At 47.5% G+C, this 16,466-nt stretch overlaps 1 protein-coding gene across 1 annotated transcript in view; it reads left to right on the top strand.

The window, feature by feature from the left end:
* Positions 1-4,214: 4,214 nt before the first annotated feature.
* The window catches only part of Fdft1 (farnesyl-diphosphate farnesyltransferase 1), a 28,827-nt gene continuing 16,575 nt past the window's right edge, over positions 4,215-16,466 (top strand). Inside the window, exons 1-3 of the mRNA XM_021181477.3 lie at positions 4,215-4,421; positions 14,506-14,603; positions 15,646-15,829. Coding sequence (XP_021037136.1) covers positions 4,323-4,421; positions 14,506-14,603; positions 15,646-15,829 — 381 coding nt within the window. The 5' untranslated portion in view covers positions 4,215-4,322. The remainder of the gene's footprint in view (positions 4,422-14,505; positions 14,604-15,645; positions 15,830-16,466) is intronic.

The raw sequence follows: 16,466 nt of genomic DNA, 5'->3' as shown, positions 1-16,466 counted from the left end.
ACGGTGTGATATTTTCTGTGGTCTTCGTTAGGCAAAGGTGGTGTTTTGTTTGTTTTTTTCTGTGTCGTGCTGAGATAGAACGTGGGGCTTCACTTGCGCTAAGCAAGGACTGTACCACTGAGTTGCATCCAGCACTTGGCTGTGGTGACAGTGGCCTTGCAGGTAGGCCTAAGGCATCCACTTAGGAGCAGGACAGGAAGAAGTAAACCCTGCCCCTCTGCCTTGGAGAACTTGGCTTCTGTTGCCCTCCCTCCGCCGGCAGATGGTGTGATTTTTGAGAGACATTGAAACAGCGGCTGATAGCTCACGGTCCCTTACTTTCCTTGCTGGGAAATTTCATCTCTTGATGGCTGTCAGTAGTGATCCAGTGACAGTGCTGATCAGGTGAACTGAACAGCAGTGAGTGCTCACCGCTCACTGAGGGGTCATCCCACACCCAAGTCACCTGCATGGAGGGCTCATCCTTCTTAAACGATTTTTTTTTAAAAATGTGAACACGTATTTTGTCTGCATGTATGTCTGTGTACAATGTGTGTGCAGTGCCTATAGATGTCAGATGACATCAGATTTCCCTAGGGATTGGCTGGAATTACATTGTGAGCTGTTCTGTGAATGCTGAAAATCAAACCCTGGTCCTCTGGAAAAGAACCCAGTGCTCTTAATCCCTGGGCCATTGCTCCAGTCTACTTTTAAAAATAGTCTTTTACTTTGATTTCTATTTGTCTGTCTGTCTGTCTACCTACCTACCTATGTATCTACTATGTGGACATGGGTGCTGCTGTGTCCTTGGAAGCCAGAAGAGAGTGTTGTAATCTCCTGATTTACAGGCAGTTGTGAGCTGCCCTGTGTGGGTGGTGGGACTTGTACTTGGGTCCTCTGGAAAACATTAAGTGCCCTTAACCACTAAGCTCATCTCTAGCTGCTGGCTCACCCATAGCAGCCTCTCACCTTGTAGGTCATGTTCATAATCTACAGAATAACCCATGGAGATGGACACTTAATCATTTAAAAATTCAATTTTTGGCCGGGCGGTGGTGGCGCACGCCTTTAATCCCAGCACTCGGGAGGCAGAAGCAGGAGGATTTCTGAGTTCAGTTCGAGGCCAGCCTGGTCTACAGAGTGAGTTCCAGGACAGCCAGGGCTACACAGAGAAACCCTGTCTCGAAAAACCAAAAAAAAAAAAAAAAAATCAATTTTTGTCATTTTAAAGGAGATTTTATTCTTGATAATGTGTGTGTCTCATGTGGGGTTAGCTGCACAATAGTGCAGGTGCCCAGGGTGGTCAGATCTCCTAAAGCTAGAGTTACAAGGGCTATGAGCCACCTGGCTTGAGTTCTGGGAACCAAACTTGGGTTCTCTAGAAGAGTAGTGTGTACTCCTAATCAATAAGCCATTTCCTTAGTCCTGAGCACCCGTACTTACCTGAAGTCTGGGAAGGTTATGTAATTTAAGATCACACAAGCTGAATATGGTGACACACATCCCAGCCTCCGGAGAGGCTGGGGCCATGGGATCTGGTGTTTTGGGCCAATGTAAACACTGCCTCAAAGGGAAAACAAACAGTAAACAAGGTTTAATGCCACTGTCACACTTAAGTCTGCCATAGGGGAAACACACACACACACACACACACACACACACACACACCAAAAACAATAAAACTCACCACCACCACTCCCAAAAACCTCAACTCTCCCATCTGTGCCAGAGGTGTCCTCAGTGTGCCCAGATGACTGATGGGAGATAGTCACAGGGTGGTAGCAAAGGCCTCAAACATCAAGCTTTTGGGGCACCTGGAGCGTGGATGATAAGCAGGCGACAGTTTCCTGCAAGACTGTATCCCTGCAGAGAAGTCTGACAGGCACTGGTGCAGGATGCAATGCCTGGTGTTGTACCACCTGGTGCTTCTCCAAGGCTGGTGTCCCACCTCATGTGTGGAGCGTCTCATCAACTTCATGATGGCGTATCCCAGCAACCTGAGCTTATGACAGGGCACCATCAAGCATGCCTTTGAGGTCATCTACCTGCTCGCTGGAGAGAACTCTCTGCAGGGTTTCACTGTCATTAACAGTGGCCTCCCAGGAGACTGAGCATGCATTGGGTAAGTCCCACAGGAAGATGGTAGGCTGTGGTGGGACTCCACTGCACCCAGTGAATCAAGCCCTCTGGCTGTGCCTAGATGTGAGTGCCTGTGAGGCTGCCTAATATTAAGACAACAGGCAAAGAAGCTGGTAAGTGCTACCACGGGCTATCCTAATTCTTGGATGAACTGAGGTGTGTGGTGTGTTTCTGTTCAGAGGGAAAGGTATCCTGGGACTTGGAAGCCCAGACACAGGTGCCCAGAAACCACACAGCCATGAGAGGAAGCTTCCTCAGGAGAGGCACTGTAGCTCTCGGGGGGGGGGGGGGGGGCTCTTCACTTTTTCCCTGTCTCTTGATTGCTTCTTGGCTTCTTTCAATGATGCACACCAGGCTGCAAATACCATGATTTATCGGAGGGTCCTGGAGAGGAGAGAGAAATCCAGGGATGACTGTCCTCTGCTCCTAGGAGTGGACAGCAGGGAATTGGACAATTGGCAGGGCTTATATCTTAGCAGGATAGGATATCTCGGGGTAGTGGGGCAGAGATATCCAGATTGAAGATTGGTGGGATTTCAAGTCCCGAGCTTGGGGAACTCAGGGATTGGCAGATTTTTCTGGAAAGCTCAGTAATCAGTGGCTTTTTTTTTTTTTCACCATCACCCCCCCCCCCCAAATTCCCTGCCTCAGGCCCATGGGTTAGGATGGGAAGTCCTTCCTGGCAAACAGGTGGCTTTGGCTGAGGACCCATCCCCTGCAGTGGTACTTTACTAAAGCTGTAGGCTGAGGCAAGGTGTCACTACTGTGGACAGCTTCTGTGATGGGTCATTTTGACAAGAGCTGCCATTTTTGACAGCTGGGGGTATCATAGGCTGGGGTGGGAAGGAGGGGCTGGCTACCACTCTGATAGGAACTCATGGGACCAAGTCTGACTTTCCAGCTGTTTCTAATAAACTGATAGTTTGAATGGAAATTAGAATCAAAGACTGAGTGTTTAGGTAATCCTTCACTTCTCACAGATCTTCAAGATGGAAGTCTAAGAGTAAGACATACTCAGTTATCTCTGCCCTGGAATACACCTTCTAGAACACTGTGCCTTCACTGTGTGTGGTAGTGGTGGTAGAGGTGGGGCTTTTTTTATATTTTCTTCTTATAGTTAAGGATACCAATTCCATTGGAATCAATTCTAAGGCCTGCCCTTGTGGCCTTGTTTATATATAATCCCTATGAAATGCCCATCTCTAAAATTCCCCATTTTAGACTAAAGCTCCAACACAGAAGTTTTCTATAGAAGGACACAAGCATTGACCAAACTGGCACATTCTAATAACTTTAATATGTTTTTATTAGCATATTCACTTCAGGGAGGGAGCCCTTCCTCGCCCCTTGCAATCCTTAACTGGGGAGAGCAGGAGGTATTTGCTCCCATCACATTCCTGGGAGGCCCAATCTCGGGCAGATTTTGCAAGCACTACATAAGCCCTGGTTCACATCAACTAGAACATCGAGAGGTATTAAGAGCCCAGTTCCCTTTGTTTTAGCAGCTTTGAAAATGGGACCCAAGAATCATCGCCATGTCGTCTCACAAATGATGGGTGGAAAAGTCTGAGAAATACTGTGCGCTGTCCAGCTTGGAGTTTCCTGGAGCTCAGCAAAGCCCTGGGAAACTCCTCGGAGGAAAGCAAGACTCTGTTTTATCTGTTCTCAAGCCGCGAGGCGCGTTTCCAGTCCCTGCTACCCTTCCACTCTGACACGGCTTTGCCAGCCAACCCCTTAGGAATCTCAAGAGGTGAACACCGACTGGAGGCGGAGGTCCCTAGGCTCGTGCAAAGTTCTCAAGCCTTTCGCGGAACTCCAGAACGTCCACGCAGGCGCCTCGCTCGCTGCCCGCCTACGACACGCAGCCGGAACAAAGGCTCTCTGCTGGGTACCAATCGTGCTCGCTGGCTGCTTTCCAGCTCTCCAATCAAATTCTAGGGTGTGGTCATCGCGCCAGGCTCCTCTGGCCGCCGATTGGTCAACGTTTTCCTGGTGCGAGCAGCTCTGGCCAATCAACGTCCGTCAGTCCACTCCGCGCGTCCTAGCCTGGAGGCGCGAGCGGCGCGGCCGGTTGAGGAGGGCGGGAGGTGGGCGGGACGTCCGGCGCTGGCCCCGCCTCCTCGCCCTGCCCACTCCCGGGCGTCTAAACACAGGTGGGAGCAGGAGATCCCGACAGGTGAGCCCCGCACCCGGCAGTCGCAAGGATGGAGTTCGTCAAGTGTTTAGGCCACCCGGAGGAGTTCTACAACCTGCTGCGATTCCGCATGGGAGGTCGGCGGAATTTTATACCCAAGATGGACCAGGTAAGCCGAGCATCCCTCCTCCCTCGCAGGCCTGTGGCGGCTTCCCGCACGAGAGGTCTCTTGAGGGTGGATGGTCTCTGACACCCTGGTCTCCACGGAAGGCGGGATCCCTGCCTGTGTCGCGCACCCCACTAGGGCCATGTCCCCTTGCCAGGTCCCGCCTAACCCCCCACCTGCCTTTCAAGGTTTCTGTCTGTTCAAGCCATTGCTTTTCTTGGTAGTTTGGCTGCGTACTTTGTTCTTCTAAGCTTGGTGCTTATTTTTACCTAAATGGGTGCGTTCCAGAATTGAGATTAAAGAGAACACGCTTGAGAAAAAAATTGAGAACTTAAGGAACCCTGGAGGGATTATCGTGGCTATTTTCACTGGAATGAAACTTACTTCGCCCCCACCCACTCCTTCCAGTTTTCAGACATCACCTCCCGCATAAGCTTACTCACCTTCCTGCAGCTACTATTTTATTCCTGGGTGCTTCCTACGGTTTTTGTTGTGTCCAAGTTCCTACTAGTTATTGGCTGCCAGAAGGCCAGAACATGTTTTTTTTTTTCTTTCGTATTTCATTGGTCTGTTCCCTTTCTTAAACGCGTGCTTTTATGATAATACTTACTCTGACAAAAGTATGTAACCGTTGCATCATGACACATCCAGTTAACATCAAAAACTTAAAAATTTCCCCCTCATTGGAAACATCAGACACTGTATTTTATTTAAAGGTATTCTTAATTGGTGTCCTTGCTTTTCTCATTCAGAATCCTCCCTTTTGTAAGATTTAGCTCTAACAAGTGCTCTCAGCCATTCAGCAGACCCTGGACACCTGTCAGTGATGGGCGCTCTATTGGGTAAAACATGGATAGCAGTGTAATTAAGGGTCCACAAGGAAATGAACGCCAAGAGTAGGTTTCAGGGGAGAAGCAGGTACAGTTGCCAGATTCTTGCACGGTAAGTAATCAAAGCAAGAATCTGCTTTATAATCCAACTTGAGCTCCTGACAGCTCCAGTGGCCTGCAAGGTCTCCTTACCTGCCTTCTCTAGCAGCCTTTAACTTACACCCGTGATCCCAGAGCCGCTTTCAGATGTAAGATTCTGTATTTTAGTCTCGCTACAACTTCAAGGTTCTCTTAACTTGATTCTGAATTTTATTTTTTCAAGACAGGGTCTCACTGTGTAAGTAAGCCCTGGCTGTCTTAGAACTCACTTTGTAGATCAGGCCAGCCTTGTGACTCAGAGATCCACTTGCCTCTGATCCCCATCTCTGCCTCCTGGCAAATCTGAATTAGAAGCGGCTTGAAAATAATCTTTTCTTTATGTACAGGCCTTTACTGCCTTGAACAAAGTAGCTTGTCAGAAATGTGGGGGGGGGTTGGGGATTTAGCTCAGTGGTAGAGTGCTTCTGTCCTCAGCTCTGGGGGAAAGAAAAAAAAAGACAAAATAACAAAAAGACAAAAAAAAAAAAAAAAAAAAAAAAAAAAACCAAGGTAACTGGTACACAGAGCCAGGGCGTGGTAGTCCACGCCTTTAATCCCAGCACTTGGGAGGCAGAGGCAGGTGGATTTCTGAGTTCAAGGCCAGCCTGGTCTACAGAGTGAGTTCCAGGACAGCCAGGGCTACACAGAGAAACCCTGTCTCAAAAAAAAAAAAAAAACAAAAACAAAACAGAAACGTGAGAAGATGAATTAGTGAACAGACTGCTTTGGGGAAGCTTGTAGCCTTTTAAGGCAGGTGCCTTTGCCTGAGTGTAGCAGAACAGTGACTTTTCCTAAGGGGATTTACAAGAGTCGGAGGGAAAATCCCTGCTAGTTAGGATGCAGGTGTCCCCTTTGTGGGGTTGCCTGAAGGAAACAGACCTTTCAAACGCCTCTGTGGCTCTTGTCGTGGCTCAGTGTTAGTAAGATTTCTTTTGAGTGCTGACACGGTGCCCTAGGTGGATACTCCCACACCACACTTGACCTCATACGTGTACTTGACATGTCGTTTTCAATATGTTAAAAAAGCATTGTAGAAAATTACCTGTCAGCTGTGTGTACAAGGCATATGTGAAACGCAAAACAATTGCATGTTTGGACCTGGGTCCCACTGCCAAGATAGCTCGTTGCTCATTTACAAATCTTCAGAAATCTAAGTGCTTCTATCCTGGAGAAGTTGAACCTTGGAGCTTTTACGGGGTGAACCCAAGAAAAAGAGTCTCTGCTTACAGTCTAGGTTGCTTGGACTCCTGACCCCCTCCCTGGTGATGGCAGTTCGCCACCTCTGGGGAGGGATTCACCGTCTTCTCTCGGGCGGTCCATGATGCTCAGGTTTTAGGATGCTTTGGGCTGAACTTCCGAACCTCTCCTTCCTCCTTTAGAGCCAAGGGGAGATTTCCTCTTTGTTTTGGAGTACAGACCCCGAAGTATTAAGGCAACTCTCGATCTTTCAGAATGCTGATGAGAGAGCCTGGCGGAGCGCCACACACGCTTTTAATCCCAGCATAAGGAGAGGAGATGAGGTGGATCTCTAAGTTTGTGGTCAGCCTGGTCTACATACTGAGTTAAGGGCTAGCCATAGATACGTAATGAGACCCTGTTTTCAAACAACAGCAGACCAAAAAAAAAAAAGTATTGCTCTGAAGCTGTGCCTTTTCTTTTGATTTTGTTTTGTTTTGTTTTGTTTTGAGACAGGGTTTCTCTGTGTAGCCCTGGCTGTCCTGGAACTCACTCTGTAGACCAAGCTGGCCTCGGAACTCAGAAATCCGCCTGCCTCTGCCTTCCAAGTACTGGGATTAAAGATGTGTGCCACCACCGCCCGGCTGTGCCTTTTCTTTAGTTATTTTCCTGTGGTCCTCTTTCCAAGCCGTGTGCCTGCTCCTCCTTTTTCTTTAAAGGTTGGTTTCTGTAATTGCACAATACTTGGCAATTTTAGCCTGGTTACTTCAGAACTTTACATTTCTTATTGATGTCTTTATTTCTAATTCACATACCTTAAGATGGGCATTAACTTAAAACACTCTTTGGGCGTTTTGGTTTCTGGAACTCGATTTGTGATTCAGACTGGCTTTGAACGCTGAGCCCCTCCTGGCTGCTGGGATTGCAGGTGTGAGCCTCCAAGCCCAATTAAAATGCATTTTCATTACAAAATACTTTATGCAGACAAGTATCGAAAGTTACATAGAACAGACCACTGCATCAGTATTCTGTCATATTTACTTCATTCTCTTCATATTTATTTAAGAAGTTAAATATTCATAAACACCTAAAACAGTAGGCTCCCTGTGTCTGACATTGGCCTGCCTGCCCCATTCTCTTGTTCACCTGGCTTTTTCAGGCTGTCTCCTCACACTGTGGGCTTAGAACCGTGGACACCTGTCTAGGATCTTTTTCTCCGTCTTTATGCCTTGCTGAAAGCCTCTAGAAACTGGGATTGTGTGCCTTGCACTATTTTACATACATCCCATCTGTTTATTAGTTCTTGGTGTGTGCCAGGCACTATTTTACATACCTCCCATCTGTTATGTAAACACCCAGTCGCCCTTTGATGATCTGTTTTCCTGTTTTGTAGCTGGGGTTTAGAGGTTAGTGAGTTACCTAACATCCCATAGTTATGGTGTGGCGCCCTGGGATTTTGACTCTCACAATCTGACTACAGAGCTTGTTCAGTCTCTCTTTTTAAAAAAGATTCCATTTTTTTTTAAATTTTTTTTTTCTAAGTGTGTTATGTGTTACAGTTGTCTGTGGGTTTGTGGCAGTGAGTGCAGTACCTTGTTGAGGCCAGAAGAGGGCATCAGATGCCCCTGGAGCTGGAGTTATAGGTGGTTGTGAACTGCAGACACTGGGAACTGAACTCCAGTCCTCGGTAAGAGCAGTACTTGCTCCTAACCACTGAGCCATCTCTCTGGCCCCTCCTGAGCTCTCTATCCCAATATGCTGTTCATCCTGTGAGCCACTGAAGTACATTAAGCAGACTGTCCAAGCCAGCTAAAAGGTGGACACATCTAGGCCTGATGTACACAAATGCCTGTCCTAACTAGGACTACCAAATGTCCTGACTGGCACGGTGGCACAGCAGGTAAAGACACTGCCAACAAGCCTGACAACCTGAGTTTAATTCCCAGGACCCACGTGGTTCTACATAGCTGTGGCACATACTACCCTCTATAAAAAATAAATACATAAAAAGTCATATATTTTACATATACATGTGTGTGTATATATATGTATATATATACATATATATATATACATACATATATACATATATATATATATATATTTTCAAACTGAGTGTGGTAGCACATGACTTTAATCCCAGCACTTGGGCGGCAGAGGCAGGTGGATCTCTATTAGTTCTAGGCTGTGAGTTCCAGGCCAGATGCTGTCTTACAGCTGTTTATTATCTAAGTGTATCACTTAGAGTTTTTAAATTAAATTTTTTAGAAAATGTATTATTGTGTCTGTGTATGCCACTGCACACACGCGACAGTCCTAGGACAAATTTGTGCAGTTTGTTCTCTCCACCATCTTTATGTAGATTCCAGGAATTGAACTCGGGTCACCAGTCATGTTTAGCCAGTGTCTTAAGCTGCTGCGGCACCTGACTAAGCTTCCCCCTTAGCTTTTACTGAGGACAAACTGTCCAAAGCTTAGGGCTGCAATTATGGAGTTTGGTTGTACGTGCTGCTTCCTAATACTAGTGAACTGCCAAACAGTGGCCAAGCGGTGCAGTAGTATATTTTATCCTACTTTTAGGAAGCCAGAGTTAGTGGTTTAAGGTATAACTGTTAGCTTAGTTCACAGTTGTCTGGGACAGCTGGACCTATTTCTCCGTGGCCTGCTCAGCCGAGAGGCAGCTTGTAGCTTATGAAGGGGTGGTTAGCAGTTTATAGCCAGAACAGGGGAGAGACACTCATCAGCCTGCAGGCTTGTCCTGGGACTCATGGACAGTGGGAGGGAGCAACTCTATGTCCACACTTCAGACTTCTGCATGAGTCACATCTGTTACTGTCCAATTGGACCCCAGATTTTTACCAGGGGAGCCAGGTATGAGGGAGGATTAGAAGTCATAAAATTTTGTGGCCATGTTTACAGCTTTATCTCTGTACTTTATCACTCTTAGTAATCTGATGGGACGAGTATTATTGCTGCCACTTATGTGAATTACAAGTCTGGTTTTCCTCGCAACCCTTCAGCATGCTTCCGGGATGCCCAGTCAGGCCTGACCACCTCTGTACATTTGTTACATCTACAAGATGTAACATTTTCAAAAATTAAATTGAAATAACTTCTATTAAAAATTCGCATGCTTTTTAGCTTGGAGGCTGTTTGGCTCAAAAAGCTCAGGTATTGCATGAACCCTGTTAGCAGGCCAAAACTGGCTTTTGTCAAACTTGTGTTCTATCAGGAGAGAAAGGTAAGACAAGTACACAGAGTTACAGACAGAAATCAGCAGTCACAAGAGGCTGGAGTGGCGAGGTCAGGGGAAGGCAGATTTTTAGGGTTGTGATCTAGAGCTGGGGACTGTTCACCTCTCTCCTCTATAAAAGAGGACCTTGGACCTACGAGACCCTTGGAGACTGAAGGCTTTGGTGTCCTCCTTGAAGGGGAGTGGGTGGCCGTGGTAAGGGACAGAGAAAGTGAGGCTTGGGCTATTTCTTCTCTCTGGGGGATTTGATAATCCAGTGTTTGCTGAGCACTTGCCAGCCCCTGTGAGGTCCCCACCCCCAGTGTTGAGAACTGAGCCCAAGGCCTCATGCATACTAGCCACGTGCCATGAAGTAGGAGCTGTGGTACCTGCTGTTCCAGAGGAGGCTCTTGTGAGCCCAGGGGTTTAAGACCAGCCTAGATGCATGGCAAAACTTCAGCTAAACAAACAAATAAGACTTGTCTGAAGTACCTCTTAATTAGTGGAAACAAACTGGAAAATTCATTTCCCTTTATTTAATACTTAAATAACAACAACAATAATAAAAAGGAAACCGAGAGATATGTACCCTGAACTTTGTGGGTTTTCAAGACAGGGTTTCTCTGTGTATCCCTGGCTGTCCTGGAACTCACTCCGTAGACCAGGCTGACCTCGAACTCAGAAACCCGCCTGCCTCTGGCTCCCAAGTGCTGGGCTTAAAGGTGTGCGCCACCACTGCCTGGCATGTCCTGAACTATTAATATCGAGAGCTGATTATTTCTGTAACAAAAAATAAATGTGGGTTTAGGCCAGGCATGGTAGTGCAAGGCTTTTAATCTTTGAACAGGCAGGCGGATCTTTGACTAGGCAGTGAGACTTTTTTTTTTTTTTTTAAGTTCAAATAGTTTGTCTTTTACTGAGCGTATTAGCACATCTCAGTGCATTGCCCCTCATGCAAGTTGTGTGGCATTACTCAGGCCACCAAATGGAAGAAGCCGACCTTTTCTAAGGAGATCTGACTTGTGTCAGTTCTAGCTCTTACTATTTAGCCAAGCATGTTCTGGTCAGTAACTTAATATCTGTGTTTCTCTATCATCTGTAAGATAGTAGGAGAGCTACAGGGCCTTAGTCAAAACCTGCCAGCTCCAGGCTGGGAGTGAAAGGGGTTTTGTTTCTTTCTGTTGTTTTCCTTTATGCTAGAAGGTCTTGGAGTTTAGCCTAGATCGCTTCTCTAACTTCTTCATCTTTCACCTCAGCTCCCCAAGTATTGGGTCACAGCTATGCCCATCCTGCTTGACTGACTGAACACTATTTGGCAGCAGAGCCTGATTTGATTGAGAGCGAGGCTTCATTTGTCTCATGTGGTTTATATATTCGGCTGTGTTGCTTATGAATTGTTGCTAAGGAATCCCGGGGTCCTAATCCGCTTGTGGTTTGTTTTCTAAAACACTGAAAAGTATGATCTCTGCCCCCTGTGTGACAGCGTGGACTGTAGCCTGTATACCATCCTTAAACATTTAGGAAAGGTTAAAGGTAATGTTTGTGTTGTGTTTGGCATGCAGTGCCTAATACGTTAATAGTTATTTAACGTTAACCTTCCCGATGTCCAAGTCAGTTCATGGATTCTGAGGTTCTGAGTTACCCATCCTAAGCAAACCTGGCTTATTAAGAACAAGGGCAGGACTGGCAGGGGTGGAGCTGGTAGCTGTCAGCTGGAGCCTGGAGCCCCAGTCTGGGTGGGAGTCGTCTGTACCCTTGCCCTGAACTCAGCCCTTTGAGCTCTGTTGCCCTCACTGGAGAGTTAAGGGTGTGTACATGGCTTCAGGCAGCAGTGAAAAGCTGGGGGACTCTAGGGACAGTAGCTGTGACATACTGGGAGTTCTCGGCCATGAGAGCTTTCCACTCAGAGAGCAGTACTGTCCTCAAGATTCTTCTTGGTCATTCTAGGGACCTGTTGTTTAAGGTGACATACTGAAACAGAAACGAAACAGAAGTGCTGCGGACAAGGCCAGTTGCTTGTCTGTTTTGGGTGTTGGGGTGGAGAGTGCTCCCCTAAGCCTGTTCTTCAGACCCAGTGCCATTGTCCCTTTGCATACCTTGAGAGCAGATGCTAGACCAGTGGTTCCCCACCTTCCTAATGTTGTGATCCTTTAATACAGTTCCTCATGTTGTGCTAACCCCCAACCATACCATTATTTCGCTATTTCATAACTGTAATTTTTCTACTGTTAGGAATTGTAACTCTCTGCTTTTTCAACGGTGTTCAGCAACTCCTGTGAAAGGGTCATTGACTCCCAAAGGGGCCAGGACCCATAAGTTGAGAAATGCTGCGAAGCAATTTGTGGGACATGGTAACAGTGAGCTGCTCACCTTGGGTGTGGTAGATCACACAGCTGTAACTTGAGCAGTGAAGAGGCTGAGACAGGAGAATTGCTGTGAGTTCTAGGGACTGTCTGGGCTACAAGAGGAAGACTGTCTCAAAAGAGAACAGCTGTTCATTTTTTTTTTCCTGTGAAATCTTGTCTTTCCACATTTTGAAGGAGATGGTGACTTTTTTTTTTTTTTTAAGGCAGAAGGGGGGGAGGGGAGGGGAGAGGGAGAGGAGAGACAGAGTTTTCTTTTTTTTTTTTTAAACAATTTTAGATTTATTTATTATATGTAAGTACACTGTAGCTGTCTTCAGACACTCCAGAAGAGGGCGCCAGATCTCGTTACGGATGGTTGTGAGCCACCATGTGGTTGCTGGGATTTGAACTCTGGACCTTCGGAAGAGCAGTCGGGTGCTCTTACCCACTGAGCCATCTCACCAGCCTGAGATGGTGACTTTTAAATTGTCTTTGAATGTATTGCTTTATCTCATTGAAACTCTACAGGTTGTTAATGTGCTAGACTGAATTTTACATATATGCTGATCAGTAAATAGTAGTTTTCACTAATATATTTTATTAGAAATGGCAATAAAACGAAACTGAGGATTCCTTTTTTTTTTCTTTTAAAAGAAAGTCTTACTCTTTAGACAAAAGACTGTGTGTCCATATTAGGAAACATAGGAAGTCCAAATAAACCAGCTCACGGGACCCTCGGGGTCCAAGGTTCTGTTAACCTCGCAGCGCGGCTGTGGATTGCCTACTAGCAGAAACAACTCTCTCGTTAGATAATTGTGTTCCCCGGTCCTTGAAATGAGTGGAGACAGTGTGTAGGATCGTGCAGGGGGCAGGTGGGAACTGTACCTTCAGCTCAGTTTTCCTGTACATAAAAGTTCTTATAAAGCGCACACAGCACAACACAACACAGAAAGGAGTTTTGTGTTGCCGTTTGTAATAAGACACCTTCCAAACCCACCCCTTGCAAAGTTTTCCTTTGCGGAGACCAGTTTACTGGACATCCCTCGTGGTGTGCTCCTGTGAACAGGGATTATTGTAAGGCTTCCAGCAACAGGAAACCTAAAGGGACTAGGGATGGCAGAGCAGTACAGCAGTAGTCAAAAGCCAGATTCTCTTCAGGCTAGAACTGTGCTCAGTCCTCTTTATGCACAAGAGCTGGAGATTAACAAAAAGAAGCGCCAGAGGGTCAAGGGTCAGCGGGATTGGTTGTGGTTGGGCAGTGCAAAGACAGATTGCTGTGTGTGTGTGTGTCCATATCCAGCACTCAGAAGGTAGAGGTAAAAGGGTTGCATAAGCAAGTTCGAGGCCAGCCAGAGCTACATAGTAAGATTGACCACATACAAAAAGCACTTAGGTTTGCTGACAGGACCCTGATAATAGCTGTCTCTTGTGAGGCTAATGCCAGTGCCTGGCAAATACAGAAGTGGATGCTCACAGTCATCTGTTGGATGGAGCACAGGGCCCCGAATGGAGGAGCTAGAGAAAGTACCCAAGGAGCTAAAGAGGTCTGAAACCCTATAGGAGGAACAATAATATGAACTAACCAGTACCCCCAGAGCTCATGTCTCTAGTTGCATATATAGCAGAAGATGGCCTAGTCGGCCATCGTTGGGAGGAGAGGCCCATGGTATGTCCCAATACAGGGGAATGCCAGGGCCAGGAAGTGGGAGTGGGTGGGTTCGGGAGCAGGGTGGGGGGGGGGGTATTGGGGACTTTCATTTGAAATGTAAATGAACAAAATATCTAATAAAACAAAAACAAAAACCACTCTGGTAAAAGGAGTCAGGACAGATAGTTTAGTCTAGGAAAGACTGTCACAGGGAGGGGAAGCCAGTTTCTCAGAGCTGCGCCTGGGCACTCTTTTCTCCCCCACAGCTTGTCGGAACTTGGGACAGGCTCCAGAGTAAATGTAAGCTGGGGGTTCGTGCTGCAGGGCGTGGCCAGAGGCAGCAGGGGGCGTGGCCCGGGCCTGCACGTGTTGCAGAGTGAGGCTTTCTCTACTCTGACCAGGGTTAGCCCTATCAGATCCCCGCCCTGCGGTGGGCGCCTTGCAGCTCAGTGGGGCCTATGGAGGAAGGACTCTGCGCTGCGCTCCCATGGCAGCCGCCAGCAGCACCAAGGCCATGGCCCTGGTCAAGCGGACCTTGGTGCTGAGCCCGGTCGCCGCGCCCAAGACTCCAGGGTCACCCCCACGAGGCTGCTCCTGGCCCCCCACCGCCTGGCCTTTCAAGGACTGGTCCCGGGCACGGAGCCTGGCTGCCAGCTGTCTGCCCCAGCCTCACTCCTGCTCCACGTCTGCCACCGCGGTATGTCTTCTCTGCCCACAGGACTCACTCAGCAGCAGCTTGAAGACCTGCTACAAGTATCTCAATCAGACCAGTCGCAGCTTTGCCGCGGTTATCCAGGCGCTGGATGGGGACATACGGTTAGTGGAGACCCCTGACTTGGGGAGGACCGCTTTTCCAGGAACTTTTGAGTCACTGCAGTTCCGTTGACACCCCACTTAGAATTATGGGCTCCTTGTTGTAGCTTAGGCGGGACTACCTCCCCCACTCCGCCCATGTGTTTACTTGCAAATGCCCTTCCAGGCACCTGGCCATCTACCAGCACCCTTTTAGGCCAGCCCTTTCAGAGAAGGGGGTGGGGCAGCCATGTTGATTTTACCTTCTTTTAATTCTGGCACCTGCACCCGCCTGAGAGCAGGCCAGACATTTTTCTTGGCTTTTGTCTGTCACCTTACATTTCAAGCATACTGAGTCTTAAAAAGTTTAGAGCAGTTACCGTGCCAGCCACAGCATTCGTGCTGGAAAGCGTTCCATCTGCAAAAATCCTAGTGCCCTCTAAACATTTGCCTCTTGGCCCCTGCCATGCATTGGTAAGGTACAAAGCATTCTTAGCCGCGTAGCATCCACCTGCTTAGGTTTCCATTTTACTCTATAAATAAGCGGGAGAGTTCATTACTCCCACTTAAGACAGGAAAAAAATCGTTAAGTGCTAAGTATGGCAGACTCTGATGTCACTTCTAATCCTTTAAGACAACTTTAGAGAATGGCCTGGCGCAAGTCACTTAGTAAAGTCTCACTTTATGGTCCCAGTCGTCCTGAACTCAGGATCGTCCCGCCTTAGCCTCCTGAGTTGAGATGACAGGCATGAAGTACCACCCTGATTTACATGCTATTCAGAGGTACATATTTAAGAAACAGGCTAGTGAAATGGGTTAGCCCGCAAAAGTGCTCACTGCCAAGCCCAACAACTTGAGTTCAGGTCTCAGAACCCACAGGTGGAAAGGGAGGTCTGATTTCCTGAAGTTGTCTGTCTTCTGACCTCCCACATGCTCTGGGGCACACTCATGCTCTCTCACACACCACACACATTGATTCACACACACAAAATAAGTAGATGTTAAAAAACAATAGTAGATGCTTGGTATCCTGTTCTAGCCTTTCCGTTTTTTTTTTTTTTTACAGGCACGCCGTGTGTGTGTTTTACCTGGTTCTCCGAGCCCTGGATACAGTGGAGGATGACATGAGCATCAGTGTGGAGAAGAAGATCCCACTGCTGTGTAACTTCCACACTTTCCTCTATGACCCTGAGTGGCGGTTCACTGAGAGCAAGGAGAAGGACCGACAAGTGCTGGAGGACTTCCCCACGGTACTGGGCTCTCTGGGCATAGGCTGTCGATAATTGCCAGTGCAGTTGTCGGCCCCTGAGCTGAGAGAAAGGTGATGTGAACAGTCTGAGGGCAGCTGAGAGTCCAAAGCCAGACTTTTTCTGCTTGGAATTCTAACTTGGTAATTGGTGGTGAGGTACATAGCCTCTCCCTACCTCGGTTTTCCCCCTGTATGGTAGAGACGATAACAGCTCCCCAGTTGTGGTGGTGGTGATACTCTGAGGGCAGCATGGCTGTGACCCTTGCTTCAGGTTGTTACTGAGAAGTCCCAGGTCCATTCTTACAGAAGGATCTGAAATTCACACTTCAGGTCTGAAGAACTGTCAGAATATTAAAAGACAAAAAGGTAGGGCTCCAGACTGGATCATATGGGCCTGGTGACTGTAGTGTAGCCTACAGTGAGGGTCGCTGCTCAGTGTGGCTCACAGCTTTGGGTGGGGCATGGGCTTCTGTAGCAACTGAGGTGAGATCTTTGGCCCTTTCTTAAATAGGTTCTGACTCAGTGCCCCAAGCTGTGCTGGTAGAACTACTTGAGTTGGATAATTTCTTATGTATAAAGTTCTTAGCGCAGTGCCTGGTGCGCGCTAAGTATTCTGTAGGTATCAGCTCTTGAGATGG

Source organism: Mus caroli, unplaced genomic scaffold, assembly GCF_978045245.1.
Source record: "Mus caroli unplaced genomic scaffold, Mus_caroli_1 scaffold_12, whole genome shotgun sequence".
Classification (NCBI taxonomy): Eukaryota; Metazoa; Chordata; class Mammalia; order Rodentia; family Muridae; genus Mus; species Mus caroli.
Note: the sequence above shows the minus strand (reverse complement) of the source record. Positions and strands in the feature narration are given on the sequence as shown.